We start from the raw sequence: 21222 nt of genomic DNA on the forward strand, positions 1-21222 counted from the left end.
ACCCATCTATGTAGCTTCAGTCAGTGATATCGGTGAGGTGCCTGTGCAGATCCCAAAGGATATTAAAAGACATTTCCCGATCTGCTTTCATATTGCTAGACTACAGAGCAGCTGCAAAAACCTAAATTCAGGAAAATATAATGTTCTCAGCTGGTCTGGCTGTGGAATCCACCGTCATTCCTTAATGACAAGCCACGACCCAAAGAGATTATCATAGGATTTTACTTTCACAACTGGAACGTTGAACGTACTGCTCTGCAATGTCTTTCCTCGTCTCAGTCTCCTGTGTCATGGTGCATCTCACTCAGTCAGAATGCATTTTGATTGGCTGAGCTGCATCACGTGATGTGATTCACTACCCATCAGCCTCTGCTGGCTGTTAAGTTTCGTTTCACGATAGTCACGTGCTCGCCCACTGACCAATCACAGCACACTCTGCCCCTCGCGGCAAAGCTGCACATGGACACTGAGCGGCATGTAATGCTGACGTCATTATAGGCCGGCGTGCAGGCTCTGATAGTCAAAGAATACACCCAACATGTCAAACTAAAGATCTGATTGGTTGAACACTATGACAATCAACAATATCGTCCCCGTTTACTATAATCTGCACTGGCTGCAGGTGAGACTCTGCAGGCCTCTGCCTCTCTTCTTACCTAGATACACAGAGGTGAAATCTGATTGGATAAAAGCTCTACTTAACACAAGCTGCACTGGAAGCAGAGCAACTGAGGAAGACAGTAGCTGTGCAATGAGAAAATAAGATAATGGGTAAAATATTTTTAGAAATTATAATACATGTAGTGTATTTAAGAAAAAGTATTAAATTATAAAATAGATATAACTTTGTGATTCTGTTTAGGCCAGCAGAGAAGGCCTTGCAGGCCCTGACGGACCACCACTGGAGAAAGGACGAGGGTAAACGCTACCTTTCCATAGATGTAAAGTGACCCACTAGTTTAGTTACTGATGTTTAGACAATAGAAAATATGTCTGGAAACCTTTGGTGCTGTAAAAGTATTTGTAGTTAATGATCTATAACAAAAAAGTCACCACCAAGGTGGTTCTGTGGGGCCTGAAGCAGACCTACAGACTCAGAGTGCGGAGATTAGAGAAGGATATCAGATTAAGGACACCGATGTTGGTCAATAAGTCATATACTGAATATATCCGTACAATCTCCTCTGCCAGATGAGCTAAGCAGTCAGTGCAGGGATTGCTGGCATTGATTCTATCCCAACAACCTCCTTCAAGGTGAAGATGTCCCCAAGGTTTGTGCATTGTTGAGAGTTTGGAGGAAGATTGAACATTTGGTATAGCACATGAGAGAACATGAAATAGTCTTTAATTAATGGAGGAAGTTGACTTTTGTCTTTTTCCTCCTGTCCAGCTGTGACTTGGGCTGGTTCTGATAGGTGGTGTTATTTTGGGTTTGGGTTCGCTAAGCTTCAAAACCACCAACGGTCTTTATTTCAGAGGAGCAATGTACAAAGCAATCAGGTGGGAGACTTCTCACTTTTTGTTGCTGCTAACTGTCGTTATCATGGGTTGACATGACAAACATAAAGACACCCATCCATCCATACATATACAAATACATACACACATACAGACAAGCATACTGTAAGAATACGTTGGGTTCCTTTAAGAAAATGCTCGAGTGAAAAGGAAGGTTTTCATTTAGTTTTTGTTTGTCGTCTAAGATCAGCAAGCAAACTGTTCCATTCTTTAGGTGAATAAACACTGAATGCCGTCTCACCAGACTTACACAGTGCTTCGGGCACATGGGGAAATGTTCCACCTTGAGAGTCAGGTGAGAACTGCTGGGGTTATAAAGTGACAGCATGTCTGAGATGTACTGTGGAGCCAGACCAGCCAGTGCTTTGTAAACCAAAAAGAGGATTATAAACTCTAAGCAACAGGTAACCAACTGAGGTTTCTGAGCACTGTAGTTACATGGCCTGAACTTTTTTCTCCTGGTTAGAACTTGTGCTGTACTGGAAAAGTACATACACCGATTTTTTTAGTTTTGAAGACCCATAAACAGAATATTACACTAATCTAACCTGCTCATGAAAAACACATGCATGAGGTTTGTGTCAGTTTGGGAAAGAAAGCCTCTGATTCTGAATTTGTTTCTGAGTTAGAAAAAGGCAAATTTGGTGATGCTGCTGATCTGATCCTTAAAGCTCAGTTCACCGTACCAGGTTACTTGTACTCGGGTTTTGTTTTACTGACGGATAAACTGTCTATGGGCTTTACCACCAACTACCAGAATCTCAGTTTTTCAACATAAACTTCTGTCGTCACATGAAGTTTTAGTTTTAGGCAACAAAATCACTTCGGTTTTGGCAAAAAAAAAACAACACAGTTTTATGTGGATGTGACTGCCTGATAAAATGCTTGACACATGACACATGACACACAAATGAAACATTTTAAAGAGGTAGAACTATAAGAGTATTTTCAATGGCATATAGAGTAACTCTTATGAGTCTCTCACAAAGATGATCTTGGACAAACCCATGTGAGAAGAATTTATTGGGATCTTGATACCCACAAGGTTGTATAATAACTTAATAACTTAATAACTTATGTCTTTTATATATATATATATATATATATATATATATATATATATATATATATACAAGAGCAGTGTAACAAGCAACAAAAGGTCGATGTGCACAGGATTGTAGCTTGTCTGACGTTTTACAATGTTTATTGAGGTTACTCTGGAGATGTGCCTAAAACAGAAGCATCGAGACGAAAACAATCAGCTTACAATGCCGAAAGCAAAACAGTTAATTTCACTTAAATGAGTCGAGTAAAGTCGATCTTTGCTGTGTAAGTGCTCCAAATGGCTGTGGTCTGACAGGGCAGCAGCAAGCGCAGGGCCCGAACCCATTTCAATCTTGACTAAACACAGCATAGACAGCCCCTTATTGAGCCTCCCACCAGATCCTTCTTCATATTCTGCAGAACACCCAAATCTCTCCAGCTGAAAGTCCATTAATACCTTCTTAAGCCATGTGGAGCTGGATGTACTGCTGAGGAAGACGTGAGTATATTATGATCCACCCAAGCAATGTAAGTCAAAGATAGTTACTGTGGCTAAGTGGAGCGCAGGGCCGTCCTTCAATTAGAGGATCGGCGGTTCAATCTCCGGCTCCGCTTGTCGCATGTCGATGTGTCCTTGAGCAAGACACTTGATCCCAAAATTGTAGAAATGTGTCTGTGATTTGTTTGCTTTGCTGTCTAGAACAAAGTTATTGTAGTAGGTGAAGTGTTTTATTTAGAGGGAATAACACATTTTAATTAAATTCAGTTCAATTTTACTTTATTTTCTGTTGACATATGTTTGGTGGAATGACGCCTTAATCAGATGCTATTGTTGTCCAATTAAAATCATTTCATCTGAATGTTCCTCAAACAGTTATTGGATTATTAGAGGTTAATCATTGAACTTGGTCATCACAGTTTGATTGGCTGCCAGTAACCATATATTACAATAGCAATTTTGAGATCTTAACTGTGCTTCTCATAACTGAAGTTCCTGGTTATGACACCTGCATCCATCAGCTCAAAACTTCATTTAAGAAGTAGTCAATGAATAAAGATGTCTTCATTGCCTTTAACCTGATGCTGTTGAAAAATGTCTGTATTTAAAAGCCTTAGTTTTTCTTTTTCTTTTTTTTGGCCATATTTGGGTATTAACACATCGAGCAGATGCAGAATTAGCATTCATTTGGAGTTGTGTTCCTGGCCACCTGGCGAATGAAAGTCCAGTATTCACTCTCCTTTCAGCTCTGATTTTGGTCTCCACCAACTTGTGAGTATAATATCTGGCTCTTTGGCCAAAGCTCCACTTTCTTTACTTGCTAGTTGCCAACTTTGTTTGTTCGTTGTTTGGTTCCTGGCAGGTAGCATACAGTACAGAGGGTTTATCAGAGGTGCTTTTTATCATAAAGAGTGAAGTTGTGGGCCGTAAATCCAAAAACCCTCAGCTGGTAAAAGCTAAAAGGTTCCGAATTGCAAAATCAGTAATAATTCTCTGCAGGCTTGACATTTCAATGATCCATAGCACATTATACATTTCATTTGTTGTTCAACAAAATATGAATAATGTTGATTTCAGCAGCTTTACGAACAGATGGAGAATAAACTTCACAGCGACATCATACTGTATCTTCCTCTTGTTCAATTTTCAGTACTTTCTTCAAAACTCAACCGTCCATTGACAGTTCCTCTCTGCAGTTGCTGTTTGTGGACTGGACACTCTTTGCATTCATATTTCATTGAAAATGTGTCCAAATGCATCTCTGAGCAGCTGATCTGCTGTGGACGATCTGAGATTTCACACGCCTTAGGAGGTGAATTCATACCTTAACTAGACAATAACAAAGTTCAGTGAACCAAGGCGCACGCTGATGTGAGGTATGTTTGTGAAGTTAAAAAAGAAAGTATCTATCTGAAAGAAGTTCTGCCTGTTTGTATGCTATTGTTCAAACTGTCCCTGGGTGCGGTGTGTACGTCAGGGTCAATGTCTATTCGCATAAGCATCTTTGTAAGAGCGTAGCTGAGATACAAGTAGATGTAAGTGTGAAACTATTGTTGGGAATAACATAGCCTGACATGGGTTATCAGCAATATGTTGGGAATGTAAAGGAGCGTGTTTGGGTTATCAGCATCTAAGAAACTAAATTCTTGACATCAATAGAATTATTAATGTCAGTAACAATTATTAATGATTATTAATAATAACGGGGCACCACCCTGCGAACAGGGACCAATAACCAAACGATAAACTAAGTCTCATAATTAGTGTTCACTCACAATGTCAACAGTCTGAGTACTATTACACATTCAGAGAGAAAGTGAAGGTTTAAGTTCGAGCACAGACCACATATACAGCTATTATCACAATACACATGCACAAAGTAATCACAGACAGCTGCTCTTTAAAATATAAAATATATAGTTTATTACGTTCTAATACTAATGATCTAGTCAACTAATATCTAAACTAACAACTATACATTCATGAGCACGCTATCTAAAATCAACAGACGATTGAAAAGGGGGGGAGTGTGTGTGTACATGTGGTGTGTGTGTGTGTGTGTGTGTGTACATGTGGTGTGTGTGTGTGTGTGTGTGTGTGTGTGTGTGTGTGTGTGTGTGTGCGTGCGTACGTGTGCACACATGTGTGTGTGCGTAAGGAGGAGGAGCGAGGGAACAGCACAGCGACGTATGACGTAGTTGGGACGTGGTGACGTCTCTCATGCGCGAGACTCAAAATGGCGGATAGCCAACAGGAGACCCGGCGTCTAGTGCCGGTAGCCGTTTAGCACGTAGCTACATTAGCTCAAAGCTATATGTGTGTGTGTGTGGATTAGTAAAAGAAGGGAAAGGAACAAAACAAAATGAAATAAAACAAGAGATTAAGATCCTTCGCTCCGCACGGGAGTACGGAAGATTGCTCTCTCAGCCAGGGGAGCAAGAACCGCGACTCTTTGTCTCAGCCGGCGGTTTTGACCTCCTGAACTGATGAGAAGCAACTTCAACCTCACTAGGCGGCTAGCTCAACACAGATCACGGTAGCATGAAATACACTAGCTTCTCCACAACCCCAACGATCTCAGCGACCGTTAGTGTCGGCGAATATTAAGCATACACCACGTTATAAAAATGAACAGTACTTTAAGCACACAAACAAGATAAAATAAACACAAATTAACTCTCTCTAACTCTGCCCAGAATCTATTTCACCTTACAGTACGATGCAATTGTGGTGATTGAGGGGGAGTCCTTCTGAGCTTCCGTGGGCTCGGGCTGCGGGCCGCGGGAGGTGTTCTCTCGGTAGTAGAGAATCGCTTCGTCTGGATAAGGGACGTTCGCGTCCTCATGACCGGAGCAACGAGGCGCTTGGTGGAGAGTGGAAGTTCTCTCTCTCTCTTTCTGAAGAAGTCTTGCTTCTTCACTTCTGCAGGAATAAAAGGGTTCGCTTCGTGGATACGAACAAAGATAAAATAGACAGTTTGGTGAATTCGGCCAGCGAATATAAACTGTTAGACCTAGGATTTGATTAAAGAGGGGAACAACGTTGCATGTGTGCCTCCTGCTACCCCGGAGGGATCGATGGAAAAAGCATTGAGGTGGGGGTTGCAGGTAGTTTTGTAGAACAGTGGCTGAACCACAGGGGTCCTGGGGTGTCTTGGCCCTCGGCCAATTAGATTGCAGCGGTGCTTTCAGGTAACTTCAGGGAAGCATCGTTTTTTGGGGGAGCAGGGTCGTCTTACCGGAGGTCCCGCCTCGGCCTCCCTGCTCTCGTCCAATGAGAGCAGTGTTGCATTTGGGGGGAGGAAACTCACACCCTAATGTGAATTTCTTCAGAGCTGGGGGTTTGGTGCTCAAACTACAATCAGGATGAAACCTTTGCTTGCAAAAGGCAAGGCCTGACTCTCTTTGTTCCACAGCATCCGAAGTCATATAGTCAGATCCCAACACTATTAAGACTATCTTTACAAGAGGAGGAGGAGGAGCAGTGAGTTGAGGAAGGGCACAATTAGATATATAACACGACAAATGGAAAGAGGATGCAATAGCAATACCTTGAGAGAGCAAAAGGTAGAGAACAGATGTGAAGCTGATAAATAGATATTGCCCTTGGATTAGGTATTGTATTCGCTTTCCATGGAAAGCTTCATTGCCCTATGAGCTAAACAGATGACACGAATCACAAACACTGGGGACATATTTACTTACTTTTACAGAATGAAAATAGTCTGTGCGGTAAGACTACAAGAGTGTGTGAGCTGGAAAGAAACTCAACACCTTTTTTTTCCATTTATCATTGTTCAACTCTTATCATTAGACGTAGTCTTTTGAAGCTAGGAACCAATGGAAAACCTCATCACAGCTAAAACAGGTTATTAGTGGCAACAAATTGGTACGATGGCATGAAAAAAAAAAAAGCGGCAAGGAGAAGAGGAGTGATAAATTGAGCGTGTAGAGACAGACGGCTGCGGTAAACAGAATTATACTTTGATGAGGCTAAAATCCATACAGTATTATTGACTTGTGTTGATGTACTCATAGACACTGATCTCATTGCAGGGCAGCTCGGATATTGATCGTCTGACTGGAAATCCCATTATGCGCACACTCATTCAGCAGCAGCGCCATTTGAACTGAGGTACAATGGATTTCCCTGCTCATCAGAGAGCCGCACGCCGCCATGTTGTGCCTCCGGTCTTACATAAAGGGGCAGTGTTTGATGTCTTGAGAGGCCTCTGCAGGACGTTCAATTGGCATCATTCTTTCAATAACGACACGTTTTCCCTTTAGCAGTTAAGAATGCTTGCAAAGATCGTTGGGAATCTTGACGTGTTCTTTTGAAATGAGTTCATTTCAAACAGTTCCGGTGCTTTTTAGGACTGTGGCAATGACGTGGTGAAGGGAATTGGTTTGGGTGAGATCTTGTAATATCTAGCGTGGTGCAGATTGCCCAAAGTCACCAAAGCAAGATGCTGTCATAACAAAGCACATAGGAAACAGTTGTTTGCTGCTATATTAATGCTCTGAATGGTAAATGCAGCTCCTTCAAGGGTTTGACTTCCCATGGCTGGTTATTGTTAACAGCCAACTGACTTAGTTGAAGGATCCATCTTGAATCCAAACAGTGTCACTTGGGATTTTTCCCGGGAGTGTTGCCACGGACACCCAGTTCGTAATACTGCAAATGTAAGATCTTTCATCAGTGGGCCGAAAGCTCAATCACCGCCGCGTTCACTTCATTCCTTCATTCAGCTATAGTGATTGAACAGATATTTATTTAAATGAAAATGTTTAAGATGAATGCTTTAAAGGCCGTAAGACGGAGGGAGGGCCAGTATAAGGCAGGAGTTTGAGTTAAGCAGAGAGAGTGAGAAAGTTGAACAAAAAGAGGAGTGATGGTCAAAGAGACCTCGGTACCTTGGAGGCATTGTAAACAAATAAACACATAATCTCTCTTTTCAGGCTTGCTCACTCACACACAAACACACACACACAATGCCGATCACATTCTCCATTTCTCTGTTTGCCCTCTAGAGAGAGCCTTTGAACAGGGCAGATTCATCTTGTACGCCCTAACCTCCAGCTTCCTAGCTCAATTCCCTGTGGAGCTCACACTAGCCACGTCCTCACACACACACACACACACTGCAGATGGGAGTAGAGTGTAAACACATAAAGACATAAACTCGACCACCTTACACCAAGCAGGACCAGACCTCTCATATTTGCAGTTTCTTGGCCTCAGTCTGTCTATAGGCTGTGTTTCCTCCCTCATATAGGCCTAAGCCCTAATGCACACAGGACATTTATCCATGCAGGTATAGTAGAGTCGTCCTCACAGTAGCTCAAGACCACATTTCATTGTCTGCCTCTATTGACATCACATCACATCATGGCTTTTTTATTTCTTTTATTTTGCTCTATATTTTTTTAACCCAAGTGAGAAAAAGAAAGTCTTAATGGAGTCCATGTGAAGACATCCACATAGCCTATGGCATTGTATAGACATGTATCTTATACCAGAACTTGACTTCTAGCCTAATCAGCCATTCACACTGGAACACAAAGAAACTTTTGTTTTTGCCCAGGCTACCCTCTGAAAAAGTAGGAATTTAAAGAATCTGGAGAGATACAGTACATTTTGATGCATTATGAATAATATTAATGCATACAGGACTTTTTTAAAGCAAACAGAACAGATAATATAGTGGAGCTAAAATATCAAACATGGGGTGATATTAAAAAAAGGCTCACAATAGTTAGCAGCTAGTAGTTATATGTAGACAGTAATGCTCCCCTTGACTTCAAACCATTAACTTTTCCAATAACTCTTATATGATCATCTGAGTGCTTGTGTGTTTTTGCTGCCAGATTTCATTTTTAACATCATCACTACCTTCCCAGATCTCAGCAATTAACTTGATGAGTCCATGTTTGCTGGTGAATTGCGACATTTTTGCTGCACTATCGCCACCAACTCTATTATCAATGAAATAGCATGAAACCGCCGGCACAAATGTTTATTGCATTGTGTCCCAGAGATGGTGACTTGGACTTGGGACTTGGGCTCAAGTCACACTTAATTTGCACACACAGTAACTTGAGACTTGACAAAAAATGACTTAAACATCTCTGGGCTTGAGAGGCTAGAGGGACGTGTTAGAGTAGACTGTAAATTGTCAATAGTTGAAGAAACAGTGTAATTATACAATACTGAAAAATGGGTTACGGATATTATTACAAGCATAACTTCTGGATACCCCGTGTAACGTTAGTCTATCCACTTTTACAGCAAAATACAGTTATTTACTTTAAAGGAAGGTTTTCTTTGTGTGTTTTCCTCATATTGCATTGTATTAAGTTTAAAGCGATCATACACCAAACAGCTAATCAATGCCGGTACAGTATGCACAAAGATAAAGGAGTGATAATGCAGTACACACTTTTAATTCCATAGAAAAGCAGTGCTGTGTTGTGGGCAGACTGGATGGCATGCAGCAGATTACTACTCTCTTCGAAGACTTGGGACTTGACTTGCTGCTCAAAGACTTGAGACTTAATTGGACTAAAAAATGAGCATCTTTGTTAAGTCCTCTTGCACATAACTAGCAAAACCAAACAGGGACTCGCTCATCATACTGTAGATATTGCTCCATAGGTGATCAAAGGTTTCTTTTCCATCTCAAATTCTGACTAAAGTTTATCAAACCACTTGTTATTATTTTTTCTTAACTTTTGGTACTGTGCATTTTGCTGTTTATGGGAGGATGAATTAATGAGTTTTATTTGTATATTTGTATACACTTTTCAGCAAATAAAATAAGTGAATTCTGTCATCTCGTTTTGTCGCTTGATGCTCTTTTTTTTAGTATTCAATACGACTGAGCTTCAAAAGCCACAAGCCTAATATTATTATTGGCTTTGGAAGCCTCCAGGCTGCTGGAACAGCGACTTCTCTGCACTGTTCTGTCTTTGGGAAGCTCAGGGCACCCCACAGTAAATGAGGACCATTGCAGTCGAGGGGGGGGGCGACTGAACCTGTGACTTGTTTTTACCAATTCACTGCCTCTGTAACATCATGGCCACTCTCTGCAGCAGTCAGCCACATGCGTCTCCTGTCTCACAGTGTCTTGATTGTTTTTCCTCCTCCTTCTTCACTGCCATTACACCACTCTGAAAATGAAACAGTGAATCTCTTGAAACAATTTCAACTTATAAATCTGCCTTGACGCTGGAGTTGTGGTGGAAGGGACAAGTTGACAGCAATTGAACATTGATTTTTTCCTCTCGTAGTGTGCAGCTGGTTTCTGGCTGAGTGAATTTACTCTTACAGAGTTGTCGGAGGGTGGGCTGATTAATGGGCTGTTATCAATTCATCGGGAGTTTGACTGTCGTCTCTTTGGTGTGCTTACATGATGGATTGGATGCTGTTGTAGGAGAAAAGACGTGTGGATTAGGAACAAGCAGAGGCTGATGGGGAAGGAGAGACTGTTTAAAAGATGTGTTTGAATTGTTTAAGATCACATTGATAACTTACCTCGGATTAATAGGATTTGAACAGTCAGGGTATTTATAGTGCTGCCGGTTGAAATCGTTTGCGCTACGCCATTGCTGCTGTTGTCAAATGTGATTGTACTCCCATGTACAGAAATACATTTGAAAATAGATTTGAAAACAAGCATGACTCTGAGAATGATTCAGTGTGACTCAATTAATCATATGTGTTTGTAATTATTAAATATTATCTCAAAATTGCACTAAAGATTCTACAAGTTCCTCTTTTTGCAGCTCTTCGGGGGAGGGGGGGGGTCCTTTTGATTCAGAAAAGGCACAGCTGGATTAAAGGGGAAATAGCAATGGGTGACACAGTGAGAGTGCGTGTGGCTTTAAAGCTGGTTGATATTATGGAAGGACTAGTGACTTGTGTAGTGTTAACTAAGGCAAGAGGTGATGGGGAAGAGACAAGGCACTGGGGGTTTGTCAGACATCTGAAAAGGTCACAGCACTGCTACAGTGGGAAATACATGCAGATTGGTTGAACTGTGTGTCTGCGTGTGTGTTTGTGCGTCCTGCCTACAATCTGCTTTTTACTTCAGTTAAATTACATCTCAATCTTCTAGTGAAACTGAAATCAATCCTATTTTCGGAGCTATTCCACTTCTTTTCTCTCGCATATCATTTTTAATTGAAGTTCACACCCCCTGCAAGTGAAATGTGAATAATTCACATTTTGAAGCTGTCAATTACAGGAGCGTAAGTAGCTCTAATAAAATGCCAGGCCACTAATTGTCTCTGTTTCCATTGGTCAGGGCATCATTAGGATTCTATGAATCTATCTTTGTAAGTTACAGCACTGTCAGCGCGGCCTGCAGTGGCTATTATCTAAAGGATGTTCCATGCCTGCAAGGCCTGTCATGCAATCACACAGTTCGAATTAACATTAACTGTAGAGATATGGCAAATGTAAAGGAATGAGGATGTATATTTCATTTGCAATTGAAGTATCCTCATGTGAGTAGTAGTAGTAATTGTAATGGAAAATCTGATACTTTAAATAAAATTAAAAAACGACTATTAAAAAAGAATTGTAACAGGTCTCCAAATAATTACAAATGTTGATCCGTGTCTGCGGGAGTTGACACAGTTTGTTCGCTGGAGCCAATTCAGCTGCGAAAAACACTTCAACTGGTCTCCTTGGCATGCACAGATACTCCATTTGTGTCAGCCCCGGGAATCTTGGACATCCCTCTTCCACCAGTAAATAGAAAGAGAAAAGGAGGGTGTTGCTTAAAAAGTTCTGGACTCTGTATTGAAGTGTGTGTTAAGCACTACTGGCCCCTAACAGATCACCTAAGTCAAAAGAAAACTCCTTGAAATGTATTTTGTCAAATAGCAGCTGTGAAATAGCTCCTGTTTGCTTGAACACTAAAGCATCATTATCAGTTGAACCCTGCAGCTCATCACATTTCAGCTCACAGTTTTGGCGAGCCAACTCCATCAAACAGCACCTCTCTCTGGGGCCATACCATAATTGGCTGAAGGGTCATAATCATTGAAATGATAATGCTAATGCCTGCACTGATGAGCCTGCACAACTGTCTGTCTCAATTTCAGTGCTGCTGCTGGGCATTTTCCTCTACACTCGCTGGAGGAGCTACAAAGGGCTGAAGGAGGGCGTTTACCACGTCTCAGCCCACCATGACGGCTGGGAGGACATCCGAGAAAACGTCCTCAACTATGACGAGGAGGGCGGCGGGGAGGAGGACCAGGTAACCCACTTGGATACACATATACACGCACACACATGTCCGCATAAATGTGTTGATGATTTCTATTTGGAAATACTCAGCGGTGGATACTATGTAGCACTTTTATAGTGGATCCAGTCAGTTATATTTGGAATAGAATACTCCACTGTGTATGTGTTCTTGTATTTGCTACATAGTGAGGACCAAGACCAGTTTGTAACCAACAAAGTGAGGACATTTTGGCCGGTCCTCAGTTTGTCAGGCCTGTTGGAGGGATAAGACCTGGTTTCGGTTACAATTAAGTCTAGGTTAGGCTACCCAGGCCACATTGAACACATAATGTATGCGTTGACTGTTCACAGAGCAGCTGCTGCAACACTACGCTTCCATTGTAATCAATTGAACTGGCTACACCAGGAGTGAGAGCAGCGCGTAAGTGGTGCTTTGCGCCATGGAGACCTCCTCTACAAACATAAAAATAGACCAGGTTCTTTTTTATTAAACTAGAGATATACAGGAAATTACTTTGTGAAAGCCAATGAAAGTTTGTTTTTGAGAGTTTCTGTTACCAGCTGGAGCTTGCGGAGTAACTGCTTCCCATACGTAGCCTGATGTTGTCTGTAGATGTTAACTTACATCACGTTCACATTCCAACGGGTCAAAAACTGACGCTTTAACCCCTTGGCGTAACTTTCTAATGCACTGGATAGCGCACGGTCGCAGTTCACAGGCGGTCAAGTCTGAATTCAAACAAAAACCCTTCGGTAGGTTGAGGAAAAATATCATGATTGGCCTTACAATAACTGCATAAACTAAGTAAAATGGGAACAACGTAACTGAAAACATGTCACAAACATCACTGCTAAATAACACGAAACAACAATGGTCTTGAACTCAAGTGTCCTGGATGAAAGTCCTTTGTTTGTTTGATCCATCCACATCCCCCTACTACCCACTCACTATGTGTGGGCTTTCTCAGTCTTTGTACTACGTTGTCACACTCCAGGAGCATTTTCTCTGAGAGTCTACTAATGACTCGGAGGGGTTTACATTGTAGTTACTTGAAAGCCTGTTAGGTCTCACACATGCTAAAGGGGGCCTTGTACTTGGGTATCAGACGCTGAGTGGCGTGGCTAAGTGTGAAAGAAACTGAAGAAACAACAATCAAACACAATTCCCAGAACAAAAAGGTCACTACTGTCTTGTTTTGCCTGAGACTCACACAACCCTACATCGTATGTGAGCTGCACGTGTAGCTAGTAAAAAGATACAGTCCAGTCTGCATCTGTTACGTTTTCAATCTAGCCTGGCCGTAAGGGTTGGGGTTAGGCATTTAGTTGTGAAGGTTAAGGTCAGGTTAAGGGCCTAGGCAATGCTTTATGTCAATGAAGGTCCTCACAAAGATAGAAGTACAGGTGTGTGTGTGTGTGTGTGTGTGTGTGTGTGTGTGTGTGTGTGTGTGTGTGTGTGTGGCGTGCGGCATGCGTGCTGGCGATTTTAATTAGGCCCACGCAAAATCCTTATCTCCTCTCTCCAACAGCCACTGTAACCCACAAGCACTCAACAGTACTTAAGAGCTTGCATAATATAACGGCTTTGATTGAAACAAATAAATGTGGCACACACACACACAGCAGAAAAATGACTTGAATACACAGATTGTTGTCACACCATGTCAGTACCCAAAAATCCTCAAGGTCTTGTCCTCCATAATGTAAATCACCTGCAGCCAAACACACACACACACACACACAGTCCTGATCCTATAGCATAGCAGATGCTGCAGTTGATTCCCAAGAGTCTTGTTTGAAAGCTCTCTGGAGGAATAGAATCAGCACTTTCCACCCATCACATAATCAGTTTTACAAAGCGACCCACACCTCCTCCGTGTGTGCCGTTTCTTTCTTCTCCTCCTCCTACAGCTCTCTTTTTTTTTTCCATCTCTGCTGCCGTGGTTACTGGTTTGGTGGAATCCATTAGTACTGAAGTGATTGGCTGTTACAGTGCATACCAAAGTAAAAGCAGCCATTAAACCCCACTGCTCCAGTGCATATGAGAGATGATAGAACGAGAGACGCCCTTCATCTCTTCTGAATCACCTGCACTCACACACACAGAAGCTCAACTACTCCTACATCTCTGAGACTGTAAATAGAGATAGATTGGAAACTTAAATAGGTGGAACATTCACACTAAACGTAATGGGGAGAGCTGATTGTTTTTCTGCTCTCTCTCTCTCTCTCTCTCTTGTCACATTTCATTTTTTTCTGCTTCACCTTTCTCCCTGAAACATTCCCTCTTTCACTCATTTGCTCATTCTTCTGTGCTAACTGACTCTTCCTGTTCTTTTGCTATTTGTGTGTGTCCAGAATGCCTACGACATGGCGGAGCTGCAGAAGTCCCTCCAGCCGAGCCCGGCCCAGTCGGTCCAGTACTGCCGCTCCAGAGCCCTGCACCACCCCCCCCCCCCCCCCCCCCACCACCACCACCACCTCCTCCACCAGGCGCCCCCGGCCCCGCCCGCCGCCCAGCCGCTGGACCCCCTCAGCCGGACATCCAGCTCCACCACCTTGCCCCCCTCGACAGCCTCCACCTCCTCCACCGCCACCACCACCGCCAGCCTCCGCAGGGACGTGCCCCCCACCAGGCTCCCGGCCCAGGGCCAGGCCCGCCCCTCCCAGCTGGCGCGCCGCTCCCTGTCCTTCTCCAGCCAGGACCTGGCGCGCTACCTGTGCGAGATCATCCGCGACGCCGACCAGCACCCGGACACGGGGCCCTTCGACTCCCTGCAGGTGTTCTCCACCGAGGGAGGGGGCTCGCCCGCCGGCTCCCTCAGCTCCTTCAGCTCGGCGGGGCTGGACGGAGGGAGTGGCGGGGATGGGGGAGGGGGAGGCATGGAGGACGGGAGGAGGGAGGAGACGCTCGGAGAGTGGGGGCCCCGCTTTGAGAAGCTGCGGGCGCTATACGAGCGGGCCGAGGCCAGCGACCTCTGAGCTCAGATGCGCGGACCGAACTGACAGGACCCTGGTAACGGGCCACCCCCGAAACAATCAATTAGCAGACGCTTAGCAACGACAGAGGCGGGAAAACAGCGAGACTGAGTGACAGAGAGATCGCTCCACACCCGTCACCCGCTGGCAACCGACACGGAAAGTGTTTACTGGTTGATGAGCGCCGTCAATCAACACGGCGGCCCAACAGACAGATGAGAGTGTCCCTGTGAAAAGAGCATGTCGCTCTGCGCTCCCTCCACCTTGGATGACAATTTTGCAGGAGCAGACGTTATCAAACCTGCCAGTCAGGTTAAAGGCGTCGGAACGTCACTCCCTAGCCGGGCTACTCACCATGATGGAGCTTAGCTTCACTGTCACAAAAGATCAGCTCCTGTCACAGCCACTAAAACCCCCAAATTCTCCTCTATTTTCTAGTACGCATTGTGCGCTGCTCTGGATGAGTGTCAACCGAAGGCCTCAAATGTAAAATGAAAATGTTTTGGCCAGGTTATTATTATCTTTTTTTATACCTGAGCAGATCGATGCCACATCAAAATGTGTTTTAGCACCTTGCTGCCGGATTAAATCGATGTAAATGAAAGGACTCGGGGGGGGTAAAAGAAGCACTCTTACATATATTCCACTTGGTGCTGTTACATATGACAGTGAAGATGGGTGGGATCATACTGAGTAGCCCATATAATGCAGAGTTTTGGTTTTCATGATATAGTGGACACATTGTGTTCTCGCTGCCTGGCTGTACACAGCTTCTGTCAATGTTTGTATGAGGGGGGGGGGAAACCGTCCTTAGACCAGTACTGGGTTGCAGCGTGAGTTAATTATTATTTTTCTTCTGGTAACGTGTCCTTCACTGGGTTCAGTAATTCTGTGTTGGTTGGGTGTTTCAAGTTCCAATGCTCCGTGGGTTGTAAGACATCAAGCTTTTTCTACTTGCTACTATGCCCTCGTCTTCATGTGATTTCCTATTCTCATTTGCGCTCCTCTGCCGAGCGTTCCTCCTCACCCCGAGGGAGGGCCCACAAAAAGAAGGGGAAAAAAAGAAATTTCAAACAGCTTTGTAACAAAGCAATGGGAGCGGACGTGTGGACTGCGGGAGGGAGAGGAAATACTTGCTCTGTTGCTCTGCGTATGCGCTCCTCCTCAGGCTGCGAGAGACTATTTTAACAGATGGCGGCAGAGTAGAATACAAACTATGTCGAACGGCTTTCCAAGGTGACTGCTCAATCAATAGAAAGGGAAAGAGGAGGATGAGGGGATGGCGTAAATGGTTATTCATATATATTATTCCGAGTTGTGATATCTGTGCAGTACGCAATTCACGCGCACATTTATCCATCATCTCTTGCTAAACTACCACACACTCTTTGATTGTAGGAACTGCAGGGAAATAAGAAGTCTGCAAGCTATTATCCAAGCTGTGAATTGTCAGCACAGTGGCAAGTGCTCCTCTTGTTTGGCTTCCCTTTCACATCAGGTTGATGCCCCCCCCCTCTCTCTCAACTCAACAAAAAAAAAATCCCAGACCTCCTGCTGTTATGGAACCGATGAGAACAATTTGTCTGAAAAGAACCGAAAAGGCAAAGACCAATAACAAAGCTTTGGAGGGGGAGAGGAGCGCCGAGTCTGAAAAGAGGACCCGCTCTCTTCACCTTTGATAAGAGAGATGATTACAGGGTGGAGGGTTGAATCAGAGAGCAAATGAGGAAGGGAGGCAGAGAGGAACCATCTTACCATGCCTGGCTCTGTGATGAAATGTGACGCCAGCTCTCAGTAGCTCCGAAGGGAGCTGTAGAAATATGGGGGAGATGCCGGGAGCAATGTTTTTCTGCGGAAACGGTTTGTTGCACAGCAAATGGCATAGATAATAAGTCATGTGTCCTAAGCTCATCCCTGCAATGCTCCGAAAAGCCAACCTGGCTCCTTCAGGCGCCGTATTCAACTGGAAGTAGCGACGGCGCTCTCATCGCGCTCTTTTTATTCTTCTCGGCGCCGGCAGGAGAGCCGAGCCTGTCGGCAGAGAGCAGCTAAAGGGTAGGAGTGTGTGGAAACATGTCAGGCCACTAATCCTAATAGGAGGTGATCGCTCGCTGTCATGCTGGGAGGAAAGAAAACCAAAGGATTGCGGGGTACTTTCAAAAACAATAGTCAACAGAGGAGTAGATTCCAAGATTTCAGCTTTCCAGAAACACACTATTTTCTTAAAAAGCCGAGGCAACAATGCAGCTTTTTAAAGAATGAGACTTTGCGGTCAGGTGAGGGTGCAGTAGGCTCTGAAAGGAAGACACGGGCTTTTTTCAAAGACAGTGGAGATTTCCTAGAGGGGGACGCTTGGTTTGTTTTTTCTTTCCTTTCTTATTCCCCTGTAGAAAAGGGTCCGAGCCTGAGCCACGCAGAGTGGTGAAGGCTTCACTCCTCTCTCTGCAGCCGGAGGGAGCAGCGACCTCACTTCCCCACCGCCATTCATTTGTACCATAAAACAGCTTCTTAATGTTGTGTTCTGGGTGCAGACATGTTGTGAACAAAGTTGATGTTTTTACATCATTTGTAAATACAAAGATAGGTTAATATCAATGATTGCTTTTTTTGTCAAGAAAAGCACCACATAGATTGAAAAATGTGCAGCTACTCAGAAAAGAAATGAATATATATATAACAGAAAAAAATCTTTTTTATCATCATGGAGGTGATGAGCTTTGGACAGTTACAGTATGTACGTGTTTTGTATTTGCTTTGATTTTTTTTTTCTCAATAAATTCATTTGTTTGCACCAGTGGCTGTGCTGCATCGTGACTGCATCTGCAATTATTGATTTATTAGTTAAGAAAAAAAAAACTTTCAAATTAAAAGGCATTGTTGGAAAACGAAAAAGTTAATTTTATAAGAAATACTGCCATTGATCATTGATGTGGCTATTATATCACACTGGCATCGGAGAAGATTTCTACTGTACGTGTCCGTCACCAATAGCGTGCTTGGCATGAGAACAATTTTAATTGCAGAGTAAACATTTACAGGATTGTGATACTTCCGATATAAAAAAAAACAGCTGTACAATATGGGTTCAGTGGAGTCTTAGGAAGAGCAAAACGGAACAAATGATGAAAGGCACTGAAATACACAAAAGAATATTCCTCTTTTAAATAAACAGATGTCGATAGTTCACTGACGGATCTCCTATAGAGCCAAAGATAATGTTCATGCTCCACAGCTATTATCATTTTGTGCATTTATCTTCTTATATACAGTCTATGGCTTACATCAGTGTGCACTCAAGAGTGGCCTACAATGTCGGCCAATCAAAATGTACCTTTAGCCTCTATTGAAAAGCCAACTTCACTTCTGATGTGTACCAATATGTAATCACAGGTTTTATTTAGACCCCTATACTTCATGTGGAAATGTCACATTCATAACTCGTTCCAATATACTTAAATCTCACTGGCTCAGTGGGATCTGTTTGTTTAGAGATGCAAGAACAACAACTCCTTCCAACACGGATAACAAATCACAGAAGGCAAAGATTCATTGTCTCTAAAAGACGGTGAAAATGTCCACGCTAAATTGCAAAGCTTCCGAAGAGGACACCATCTTGGAAAGCTACAACGTGACGAAGCGGATTCAATTCAAGGTGAGCTTCTAGACCGCAGAGTTCCAGAGATATACGGAAAGTACTTTGGTCAATTAGGTCGACATTGGCGACATAAATGGGTATAAATGTTTCACCCAGCTGTACGACGGCCCGCGGTACATTTCTGCTTCAGCTTCAGTTCCTTCTGCCTATACTCAGTAATCACCTGTTGTACCTACTGTCCCCAACACATGCTGCTTTCCGGGAGAATATACAAGATCTACTGAAACTGTAGAGGGTGAAGTGGGTGCTTTTGATTTCCCCCAGCACCCTGATACAATGTTATTTCATCTCATTATTTAAAGTAAACAAAAAACAATGATCCAAAGTCATTGGGGACAAATCGATTGACAAAGTCATGAAATAAAAATTGGATTTACAGAATAAAACACGAGTGAGATATGATATGAAAGTGTATCACCAGGGTCTCTGGTGGTCCCAGTGATACACTGTTGAGCTGCTTGAACTTAAATGGCTAATTTGTGTGATGCTGGCGGTCGTTGCTTGTTTCCCTTGCAGTGTGATGATGGATCCTACTGTACAGTCTGTACAGTATTCTCTCTTAGATATGGTTTGGTAAGGTAATTAAACTCTGCTTGTGTAACGTGTTCAGCAGCAGTGGTTTTATTATTCATGGTGCAGTTTTAATTTGCAGCTCACGAAGCGCCTATTTCTGTCATAGCCGACATTCCAACTGTTTAAATTGACTAACTGCGTGATAACACCTGTGCTGGTGTTGAGCAGAAGCATCTCACTGGAGGAGGTATTCTGCTGTCAGGGATCTAAAGATGTGTGGATATTGATAGTTTCTATGGGGACTAATTAACCCCTGTGTGGTCTGTAACCCCTTTCATTATAGCATTGTGATAACTGTAATACTTATAGACCATATATTCCATGGCAACATGCCATGTTAGTAGACACAAAGTAAATGAAGTGAAATGATGCATATTGAAGAGTGTGAACCAATGCCAAAGACCAAAATACAAGCCAATAAAAACTCTCAAAACAAAGTCCCATCCACTCTACCTGGTGGATCAACATATTTCCTGATTACTTATTAGATCGATTAATGGCTGATCGGCAGGAACATCGGTGGATTAATCTCTGTAAGTCTTTCTTTTAAAGGCAATTCCTAGACTATTATTGTCGGCTAGGCGCTGTTATTTATTTAAATTGTCTCTTATGTGAAAACACGCTTTCATACAAACTTAATTTTGTTAAAATTATTAATGAATTAACAACAAAATGAATTGAAATGAAGGATTATATTATATTAAATCCAACTCAAACTATTGATTTTGTTTGTCATTTTATCCATGAACATTATGCAATTCTCCACCAATTATTCATTCTATAAAAGTGTTGAATGATTTATACTTGAACTGTCGGTGTTCAGCTTGTTAAGACACGTGCTTTTATTTGTGACACACTAGCAGATATATGCGGCCTGAGTGGATGACATCTGGGGAAAAGAGAAATGTTACACAGACCATCTGAGACATCTTCTCTGTGCTGAATCTCAGCGGTAGGATCTTTCTCCTCATTACCAGCTTCACTGTGTACAGTGCTGTTAATATTGTAAGCATACAACTTATTTAAAATCAGAGGCCTCCTGAACTTTGTTCTGAGCTTCTTGAACATTCATGAAATTATAGGACATGGTCTGTGAACGACACGGACCATCAGACGTCATTCAGTGTGATTTACACTTGAGGAGAATATCATTGTCTCTGATGTCCACAACTTCAGAATACCTGACACTGACATTACATCCCATTTCAGGAGCTCATTTGTCTTCTTTGTTGGTTCTCAGAGAAACGCGGCGCTGTTGGAGGAGCAGCACCTCTCGTCTCCAGAAGCACCTCAGCTGCCTCGGAGACCAGATCTAAGACGAGCAGAGGAAACACCAGTGAAGCGAAATGTTGGCTTCATACTTTGATAGTGTAGTATGCCATGAAAGAAATCACAGTATAGTATGTCGTAGAAGTGTCATAAAAAAAGCCGTAGTGTATATCGTATGCTGTAATAAAAAATGTCATCGTGTAGTATGCTGAAGAAATATCATAGTATAGTTTACGGTAAAAAAAATAATATAGTAGTGCCATACAAATTATAGCCATAAAGATGTCATAGTGTAGTATGATTGTGCAAAGTGTCTCATCACAGTCATAAAAGAATTATCAGTTTTTCATAAAAAGTTTGTACTTTGACATACTAGACATTTTTCATGATATACTAAAGTAATAAAAAAGTCATAGTATGTCATATAATA

General features: G+C 42.8%; 1 protein-coding gene across 1 annotated transcript in view; it reads left to right on the plus strand.

Annotated features, from left to right (window-relative positions):
* The window catches only part of LOC116382790 (neural-cadherin), a 297924-nt gene extending 279838 nt beyond the window's left edge, over positions 1-18086 (plus strand). The window contains exons 36-37 of the mRNA XM_031846106.1: positions 12172-12326; positions 14675-18086. Of these exons, the coding sequence (XP_031701966.1) occupies positions 12172-12326; positions 14675-15298 (779 nt within the window). The 3' untranslated portion in view covers positions 15299-18086. The remainder of the gene's footprint in view (positions 1-12171; positions 12327-14674) is intronic.
* The last annotated feature ends 3136 nt before the right edge of the window (positions 18087-21222 follow it).

The sequence above is a fragment of the Anarrhichthys ocellatus genome, unplaced genomic scaffold (genome assembly GCF_004355925.1).
Source record: "Anarrhichthys ocellatus isolate YVR2014 unplaced genomic scaffold, GSC_Weel_1.0 scaffold6, whole genome shotgun sequence".
Classification (NCBI taxonomy): domain Eukaryota; kingdom Metazoa; phylum Chordata; class Actinopteri; order Perciformes; family Anarhichadidae; genus Anarrhichthys; species Anarrhichthys ocellatus.